Source organism: Furipterus horrens, unplaced genomic scaffold (genome assembly GCF_987537825.1).
Source record: "Furipterus horrens unplaced genomic scaffold, mFurHor1.1.pri manual_scaffold_6, whole genome shotgun sequence".
Taxonomy (NCBI): Eukaryota; Metazoa; Chordata; class Mammalia; order Chiroptera; family Furipteridae; genus Furipterus; species Furipterus horrens.
This window is the reverse complement of record NW_028327176.1, coordinates 151331374-151341598: the sequence shown is the minus strand read 5'-3', so window position 1 is coordinate 151341598 and position 10225 is coordinate 151331374. Positions and strand designations below refer to the sequence as shown.

Here is a 10225-nt window from a genome sequence, read left to right as displayed (position 1 = left end):
GAATTCTAATTTATTCCATAAAACTGATTTTTTCAGGAGGGTCAATTTTATCTTACTCAGAATCAGTAACAATTTGTCATGTCCATTCTCTCCCAGTTTTCTCAAAAGCCCTCCAGGGGTCTGCACTTATATGCAGGCATGTAAGTAATTATTGGATTAAATGATGTATTACAAATTCCCTGTTCTTGAGTTTAATGTAAAAATCTCTTTAGTGCTGTTAAACATAAAATGATGATTCACTCAGTAGTTAGGGCTCATCAAATAATAAACATCCTCTGAATGTGGGTAATCCATAACAGGTTTTTAAAAAATATTCCAGTCCGGTTCTTGATTATCCTCTGAAATTATCAATGAGTAGGAGGATCACCTAGTACTGGCTAAATTTAGTAAGTATAATCAGTATAAGTAAAAGAAATAGTAATTTATGTTAACTACAAAAAAGTGTCAAAAAGAAAGATTTTAGACAGTACAATGCTTATGGATCATTTCTTTCCCTGTCTTCTATTTCAAAGATATAGCAATACCCAAACATACTTGAAATATATAGATACAGCTATAAAGGCATATAGTTTATTCTTCTTTTTTCAACACAGACTGTTTCCTTCACTTTTAGTGATTTTTCTTTCCCTTATTCCCCAGGGATTCCATAAATATAATCACAAGGCCTTATAGAAATTTGCTAAAAATTTTTATTATATTTACTGAGAATATCACATTGTTCCACAGTAAAATGATCTTAACTCCAAATGATTACAAAGCTCTTTTCATTAAAAAGTTTTTGGTTATATATTAAATTATACAGTATAAAAAATCAATTATAAATTATACTCTTTAAAAAGAAATACTTTTAAAAGGCACATACTAAAATACTGCATGCTGATCAAACCCAACATAATCATTTCACACAGTGATCTACATTTAAACAACTATTGTGCCAAAAACGGCATCCCATGTAGGAAGAGGGAGAAGCAGAACTACACTGGTGTACAGCATGCTCTTGGAATAATTTGGTTTTGTTGTCTAAGATGAAACATGTTTTTGTAACTTTGAAAATATGCAAAATAATTTTAAAATTACTTTTAGATAAATATTTAAATAAGTCAACATGAGAATGTCATATTATACAAGGAAATACTTAAAATATCTAAGGTCTCTCAATAATACTGCAGAGTTCAGTCAGTGGTAGCTATAATTTTCAGGCTAAACTAAACAAACTGGCAGGAGAACAAACTGACAAAATGCAAATTTACCAAGCACTGTGCTTGTCCAATCTTACACGTCTCAAACCACAATATATTAACAGTTACATCAGAAGTTATCATTAAAGGCCTATTTAATTTCACTCTTCTGTCAGTTCTGATTAACAAGCCCCCCTTCTCCCGTCCACATATCACTCATGTTAACAGTAGAAAGGCACTCTCAATTAACAGAGAATCCAGTAAACTCTAGTAGGTTCTAAGTACATGTGTGATCTTCCTAATTAGGAAAAGGATAGTGTGCACCATCTTTCTAATTTATTTTTATAATCAAATCCTCATAAAATAGAGTTAAGGCAAAGTCTATAAAAGACAGCAGGATTAAATAAAAACCTGTGGTCCCCACTTCATGTGAATCCTCCTCGCAGGTACATTAGGACTCAGAAACCCACATGGAACTGTGAAGAGTGTCACACAGCCACACAGCCACAACCACGGGGCTGGCGTGACTCAGAGGTCTGGGATTTGCTGACACTGACCCAGCAAATCTCTAGGTTAAACTGGGAACTTGTGGGTTAACTACTACACTATAGATACAGTCTAGGTTAAATCTGAAAGATGAACAATGATACTTTCAGTGTGAATTTCTTTTAAAAATGTACCTCATTATCCAAGTTTTAAGAATGATGACTCCCAGAACTCTGATTTTAGTCTGAAAAATATCTTAAAATATCTACTTAAGCACAATATAAAGTAATTTTGTAAGTATATAACTGTATAATAAAATATACATTTTTTTTACACACCCTCAGAGTTACAAAATACTTTTAATAGCTAACTTTGTGCTCGAAACACTGACCAGGATGTTGGGGGCTATGTTCATCATTAAGCTTTCATTTGCTGATCATATTCTTTTAAGTTCCACACTTTAAAGACTTACAAAAATTACATACCCCTAAGTAGATTTTTGAGCTCAATAATTGCTCTAAAGGTGAATTTTTTCCTCAGATGTATATACAAAGTGCCACATACATAATACTGTTGGATCTCACATTTCCTATTGTGTTATATATACTTTAAAAGAAAAAATAATTTTGAAAAAAGCTTGCAATTTAGCACCGATCTTGACTGAATCATTTTTGGTAGGGAAAAATACAGGCACCAAATACAGTCTGTTCAAGGCCTGGGGTCAAAGTACAGCGTTCTTGACAACAAGCCCTCAGTCCCTGAAATAATATGCCAACACAGGCTGAATAATGAAAGATACATTTACCCATTCCTTTCTAGCAATTAGAATATATTATAGAACACTGCATTGAGGGGAGATTAGTTTAAAAAAAGGTTTGTGTTGACACACATTTAAAATACTTTTAAAATCCATTCTTTAAATAACTGACAGATACTGGAAAGTATTATCTGGTAAAAATAAAAGTCATACAGGGTGGGGCAAATGTAAGTTTATAATTGTGAGTATGCAAAACACAGAGTTTATTCTTGTATTATTTATTCATAATTGTGTTATTTTCTATAGAAACAACTGTAAACAAACCTTCTTTTGCCCCACTCTGTATATTAGCGGTTCCAAAATAGTATCACATATCTGATTTCTTAATGTTATTTTATATAGATGGTTCCTATCACTTACATGCTTATGACATTCAGCTCCAACATACTCTTCTTACAGAACTAATATTGAAAGACTAGAAACATCTTTAATTGAACTGGGGACTTGTGGATTCACTTCTACACTACAGATACAGTCAACAACAGCATTTTCAAAAACTGCAGTGAGACTAAAAATCGTTGCCACTAAGAGAAGGGAGCCTTTTATAGAAGTTCAATGTGTAAGTTATAAGGTTAAGGCACAAGCACACAATTTATTGTCAGTGATCATCCATCTTCCGGCCAAAGAGAACAAGACCTCATTGCCAAGCTGCCAGTGTAAAGTGAAAAGCCACTGGTAAAGCATTTTAGTAAGTGGTCATTATTTTACACAGCTTTCTCCTCTGTTAGATTATCCACAGGCCCCATTAATTAATACCTCTTTTTTGTTCCTTCAATAGCCATTTATCAGAACAAAGCACTTAAGATATTTTACTATTTTGACCCCCTTCACTATATGCACTGCCTTGCCTTTTAATCCCAGAATCACCAGTGCTCCTTCTGACTGAGCACAACTTTTCATTGGACACTGGAAGCTGAGGTAGGTGGACTGCCATGGTCAAGTGAGTGTCATGGTCAAGTAATTAAAAAGGTTTCATTTCATTCCCAATATCTTTCCAACATACTACTAAAAAATTAAAATCTTCTGTCATAAACGAGGTAGTCTTATATCTGTCAAGAAAATAATACCATGGGGGATTTCTGTGAATGTATAGAGGTCAAGGTAATTAATGTTCACTACTTAAAAACTGGTCATTTAAAAAAGGACTAGCTAAGTAAACTACTATGTCCCAAATTGCAAGGTTTCTCTGAGTGATTCAAAGATGTGGCAATGAATCGCTCTGTGGGCCTTTATTGTCTTAGAAGGAGCCACTGAGAAAGTCCAGATTTATGATAGTTCCATAATTGTGGCTCTAAGCTGGATTCAGGTTTCACCTTTAGCTATGGGCATTTAGCCCTTTATTCTTGAGAATTGTAACCAATCACTCTCTAGTGTATTTATAAAACAAAGCATTAGTCTCTGCCAACAAATAAAATGATAAACATGGCTGTGGCTATGAAATAACAGTGAGCCCAGGAGCTGCCTGTGGTTGCCGTACGCCTTGTGATTCCTGGGCCCCAAACCAGTCTCAAACTCCACTCTAGATGGTCTTATTTTCCTTATACCAAATCATCCACACACAAAAAAAAAAATCAGTGAATATACTGTGAGCATAATTCATGACTGTCAGTGAAGCAGCGAGCCTTCCTTCGATGGTGTGTTCTTATTCCACATTACCACATCACCACTAGGAATGGCAAATTGTTCTTTTGTTTTAGAAACAAATTTTAAAAGTTTGAGTTTTTTTAAGTTAACTAAACTATATGGATGGTGTGCTTTTCTGTTAGCCAAGACACCACTTGTCTTTCAAATTAAAAAATAATATAGATGTAAAAGAAGTAAAGTTCTCTTCCTCCTACTTTTCACATATTGGAAAAAAGCAACAATCTATAACCTAATAGAGAAATTGCTCCTTAATGTGTATGCCAGCAACAATCAAGTTTTCAGTGTTAGAAATTTCCTAAGGAGTTTAAATAAGTTTTAAATACTTACTTAAGTCGCTTAAATATTTAAAAGTAGGAGCAAGTGAGCTTATACTTTCCACTTGTACCTCCTAAACTCATCAAATGTGAGCGAGTTAAGGCAGGGTCATTGGGAAATGCATCAAAGAGGCTCACTACACCCAAGGCAACCTCCATGATGTGCTCTCAGGACTAAGATTTAGCAAAACTTTAAAGAAATAGGAAAATCAAAGTAAAAAATTATGCCTTCCGAAAATACTTACGCTGAGAACTTGACAGTCTTTTCCCTCAAAGCATTTACCTTACACATTTAAATAGAGGTGTCTGTGTTAGCACAAAAGATGCCAATTATATGAAACTTAATACACCCCCAAATTTTAATCACATAATTTAAAATAATTTCAGTGTAGACCATTAGAACTCTCTGCTGAAAGCTGAGAGCAAGCCATTCTCCAGGTTACACAAGCCTCTGAAACCATAGGGACCAGTAAGTAGTGCAACTGAGCAGCCAGTAGAATTAAGCAAGGATGTTAACAGACTCATCTTTAGCAGATTTTTGAAGGATGGGGAAAAGGGGGAAAAAATGACAAGGATAAAGATAATAAGAAAAGAGTAAAAATATGTTTACAATTAAGTGTACATTTACTTTAAAAGTGGGAGAAGTTGAAGCTAATAGCATTAAACATTTCTCCATTTTGAGCAGAACCCATGTGATCATCTGCAAACATAAATGAACAGATAATATATGGATCATGAAATGCAAGTGAGGTTTCTATTTGTGAATAGAATTGGAAGCTTAGGGCAATCACTATGCAGTTTTCAGTGAAAATTACAAGTCTTGTAGTGGGGCTATAGACTAAGCATTGCAACTGTGATAAAGAGATTTATAAATTTTGAATAAAGTATCAATAACCTGGGTGGTTTATTACTGAAATGGATGGATGCCAACAATATCCACTTCAATAAAATGTAACCAAAATATTTCTGGAAGATCCCTAGGCATCAGTTACCTGTGTACCTGATCCAGCGTTTCTGTAAAAAGGAACACTAATTGTTCCCCTCCTTATGTTATTGTTGACCCCAAATGCAAGAACCTTTTGAATGTGAGATTTTGCTGAGTCCTATCAGAGTTAGGATGATAAGCTAGAAAGTAGAGTACTGACTCTGTTATTTTCCTCTCAAAAAGTGCCTGAATTCAACAAACAAATAAACAAATTTAGGACTTCCGACCAAGATGGAGGCCTAGACAGATACACTGCATCTCCTTCCACAACTAAGAAGGAATACAACTACCTCAACTTCTGGTTAGAAGTTCCAGAAAACTGAGCTGCTTGGAAGTCCAACAAACAAAGATATAAAGAAGAAATACTCATCCAGACGAGAAGGAGGGGTGGAACAGACGCAGTGTGGTGGCGGCAGCTGTGGTGGCAGCGGCAGGTCGGTGGAAAGCATAGACACACATTTTAAAAAGTCAGGAGGGACACCTGGGAAGCACTCCCAGCACCAGACCAGACCCCGCAGCTCACAGTCCAAGCACCGGGGAAAATAAAGCCTCACTGTTTCTGACTGCAAACCACTGGGGGTTGGGGCGGAAGAAAAAACTGCCGGTCTCTCAGCAGAGTCCGCTTGTTTAAAGGGTCCCACCTTCCTAGAAAGTCCGCAGACCCACCCACTCTGGGAACAATGGCCAGGGCAAGAGCTAGAGAGGTACCACTCCCATACAGAAGTGGGAGAAGTGCCTTGAAAAGGAGCGAGTGCTGAGCAAGTGGCATTGTTCCCTCTCAGACCCCACCCGACATACAGCGCCACAACGTGGTGAAACAGGTCACCATAATGACAAATACCTAAGGCTCCGCTCCTTAAATGTAATAGTTGTGACAGCTCTACCTAAGACAACGAGGCAAACAAACACAGGAGCCTGTCAAGATGAGGAGACAGAGAAGTATGGCCCAAAAGAGGAAACAGATCAAGGTTCCAGTGGGCGAACTAAGCGATGAGGAGACAGCCAGCCTAACAGGTGTAGAGTTCAAAACACTGGTGATAAAGATGCCCACAGGCTTGATAGATATGCTTAAGTATGGCAAAGGCAGAAGGGAAGAAGTGGAGGCTATGCTAAATGAAACAAAGGAAAATCCACACAAAACCAACGGTGAGGGAAGGAAACGGGTTCAAATCAATGATTTGGAACAGAAGGAAGAAAAAAATAGTCAACCAATACAGAATGAGGAAACAAGAAATGAAAAAAATGAGGAGAGGCTTAGGAACCTCTGGGACAACTTTAAATGTGCCAACATGTGAATCATAGGAGCGCCAGAAGGAGAAGAGGAAGAACAAGAAATCGAATGCTTATGTGAAAAAATAATGAAGAAAAACTTCCCTAATTTGGCAAAGGAAATAGACATACAAGTCCAGGAAGCACAGAGAGTCCTAAACAAGCCATACCCAAAGAGGACCACACTAAAACATATCATCATTAAAATGCCAAAAGTTCAAGATAAAGAGAGAATCTTAAAAGCAGCAAGAGAAAAAAAGGGAGTTGCCTACAAAGGGGTGCCTATAAGACCATCAGCTGACTTCTCAAAAGAAACTTTTCAGGCTAGAAGGGACTGGCAAGAAGTATTCAATGTGATGAAGAGCAAGGACCTACAACCAAGATTATTCTACCTAGCACAGCTATTATTTAGAATGGAAGGGCAGATGAAGTGTTTCCCAAACAAGGTAAAGCTCGAAGAGTTCATCATCATCAAGCCATTATTATATGAAATGTTAAACGGACTTACTTAAGAAAAAGATCAAAATTAACAACATTAAAATGACAACAACTCACAACTATCAACAACTAAATCTAAAAAATAAAAACAAAATCCAACTAAGCAAACCAGAACAGGAAGAGAATCATAGGTGTGGGGATCATTTGGAGAGTTATCAGCTGGGGTTGGGGGGGGGGAGAAATGGGGAAAAGGTGCAGGGATTAAGAAGCATAATTGGTTGGTACAAAATAGACAGGGGGAAGTTAAAAATAATATAAGAAAGGGTGAAGCCAAAGAACTTAAATGCATGACACATGGACATAAACTAAGGGGGGTGGGATTGCTGGATGGAAGGGAGGTACTGGGCAGAGGGGAGCAAAGGGAAAAAAATTTGGGACTACTTTAACAACCTAATCAATAAAATATACTTTTAAAAGTTTTATGCCCATTTATTCAGAATTAGAAATGATTTACTTTGACAGAAAGATGACTATTTCTTGGTCTGAAACACAAATCTTTATGGATATTAGTATTTTTCATTTTCTTAGTTTGTAGAACTTTCAGAACTTTAGACTTGAAGAACTTTTTGTACCAAACAACATATTACTAAATATGCATTTTATAGAATTTACCATCTTAGCTTTTATACTTTTTCTTTCTAACTTTGTATTATTACAGCACAGTACTCTCCATAAGAGTCTATTATAGTAGAGCTTTTTCGGTGTTATAGATCCTGTTTAACTCATTCCATTAGAGTTAAAACTACATATGTGTGATATTATTTGTGTAATAGTCTGAGATCTAAGTTTTATTATAAATATTTAAGTAAGTCACTTTGCCCTTTTATTATAAAAACTAACAGCAAGATCAAGTATTTTGAGTTTCAGATTATTACCTTTTTTTCCTCTAATATCAGCCAAATTTGGAAAGGACAAGCACTTTGAAAGACTTTACTGGGTAAATATTCTACTTTAGAATTACTCTTTCTTTAAAATTGGGTGTGGGTGAGTCAGGAGTCTTAGGCAGGTTTAATGACTGGTCTTAGTTAAATGTTCTTGCTGATCTCAAAAGCACTGATAATGAGGCAGTGATGTTTTTATAACTGGACATGAGTAAATGAAAAACCTGATAAGGTATCACATTATCATTTCTAAGTCATATTCTAAAAGCTTAAAATAAGAACATAAAAGGGCAGTGTGGTTAAATGTAATTTGTTTTGTTTTGTTTTGGTGAAACAATCTTCGAAAACACAAATTACCTAAGCCCCCTAAATATGAAATGTGGACGTACTGGAAGTAGTAAGTTGCTGAGTGTCTTCACAATCAAAGTTATTTAAAATCCTGTTAAAAATCATCCTACATTTAGTGTTTATACACTTTGAACTTTCAAGATTGCAGATAAGAAAGTTGATACTAGAAGGAAAAGTTCCTGGGTTTTCTGCTGTTTAATTAACAGCCTCACTTCCCTCCAGCCTCTGTGTGCCCCTGTCTACTCCCCGTCACCTACAAATCCATGTGTTTTCCAGGTATGTCCATCCTTAACTAGAGACAAGGAGTGCAAGTATTAATACTTTGCCTTTCAGAAACAAAAGTAGCTGAAAAGTAAATCAGGGAGATAATGGACTTTCTCTCCTTACAGAGAATTTAGAAACAGGTGGTCCTGGAGGTGCTTTAGATAAGGACAACATTCTTTCCAGGTGTAAAAGCTATACTTGCAGAAGATCTAATATATATCTAAATTTAGGACTTAAATATATTTGCATAATATTAACTTTTAAAGACCTAAATAAGAAACAAAAATGCAATAAAGTATAATTCCAAGGACTGGGGAAGTGCTCCTATTTTTTTGTAGATGAGTATGGGTCATAACATGACTGTGGTTTTAATTTTAGTCCTTAAAATTCTAATAACTTTCTTACAATCATCTGTGTACAAATAGAAAAAAGTACTGGGAACATAATGGGGAATACACTAGGAAAAATACACATGAATGCAAATTTCTGCCAGAAGGTTTTGGAAATGTAGGAGTTGTGTCTCCTTACAAATGCTTTTAACCTTTCAAGACCCATTGTTTCCATAAAACAAGTTAAGCAACTGTGTGTCTATCAGAAACAGCCTCTTTAAAAAACACAGACTTCTTTTCCCATTGTGCCTGAAACTGTAACTTGGCAACATGCTCAATAAGATTTTGTTTAAATATCATGTTCTAGTGCTAACAAATTCAGAAGTCAGGAAAAAATTCTATGTTAAAATTGCCAGAGTATCTTCCATTCATTCTATCTTACTTTATTGTTACAATTTAAACAAATTCAGAAATTTGAGGCATTTCTGGCTACTTGAGCAGAACACACTGCAAACCTAAAGGGAATACACGTAAATGGAAGAAATACCTGGTTTCTGGATTGCTCTGCCCTCACGAACAGGACCCTTTTCATCTCACGTACTGATGGTGAAGGCACTGTCAGCATCTGCGCCAGGGAGACCCCTGACGCCAGAGCAAGTGAGAACTTCATTCCAGAGCCCGATGAGGAGGCAAGCAACTGTCACTCAGGCTCGAGGTTTAGGGAGGTCTCACATTACCTAGAATCCAGGCCTAAATTTTATTTAAAAACTTTCCAAATAGGAGAAGTTAAAATAAGAATCCCAGAACTAAAAACAGCATGTGAGACAGCAAACAATATTTCCAGTCCTAACCCAAATTGCAACCTTTTCAGTATAGCTTGAGGTATTTTTAAATAGTTGTAGAAGCTAAATAGCTTTCACAGTTTCCCAAGTTGCTTTTTACCAAAATAGGTTCCAATTCTCATACCGTTTGACTTTCAGACATGTTTTCATGTACCATAGTCTCTGCCTTCAGCCTCAGGGAAATATCAGATAGCTATTCAGTGGCAGAAAATGGTTCTCATAGTAAGAACGTTCTAGTTTCCATTATTGTGCTATTCTTAGTAGGGTGTGATTAAAAAAATAAGAAATTTGCAATTCATAGAAAAGGAAAACTTGCTCAAACTTCTGAAAGCAAGTCCAGTCTGGCGGAGGTATATAAAACATTAAATAA

The 10225-nt window shown here is 36.0% G+C and overlaps 1 protein-coding gene across 1 annotated transcript in view; it reads right to left on the bottom strand.

The window, feature by feature from the left end:
• Positions 1-7419: 7419 nt before the first annotated feature.
• The window catches only part of SLC16A10 (solute carrier family 16 member 10), a 109389-nt gene continuing 106583 nt past the window's right edge, over positions 7420-10225 (bottom strand). The window contains 1 exon segment of the mRNA XM_090280587.1: positions 7420-10225. Within this exon segment, the coding sequence (XP_090136713.1) occupies positions 10172-10225 (54 nt within the window). The 3' untranslated portion in view covers positions 7420-10171.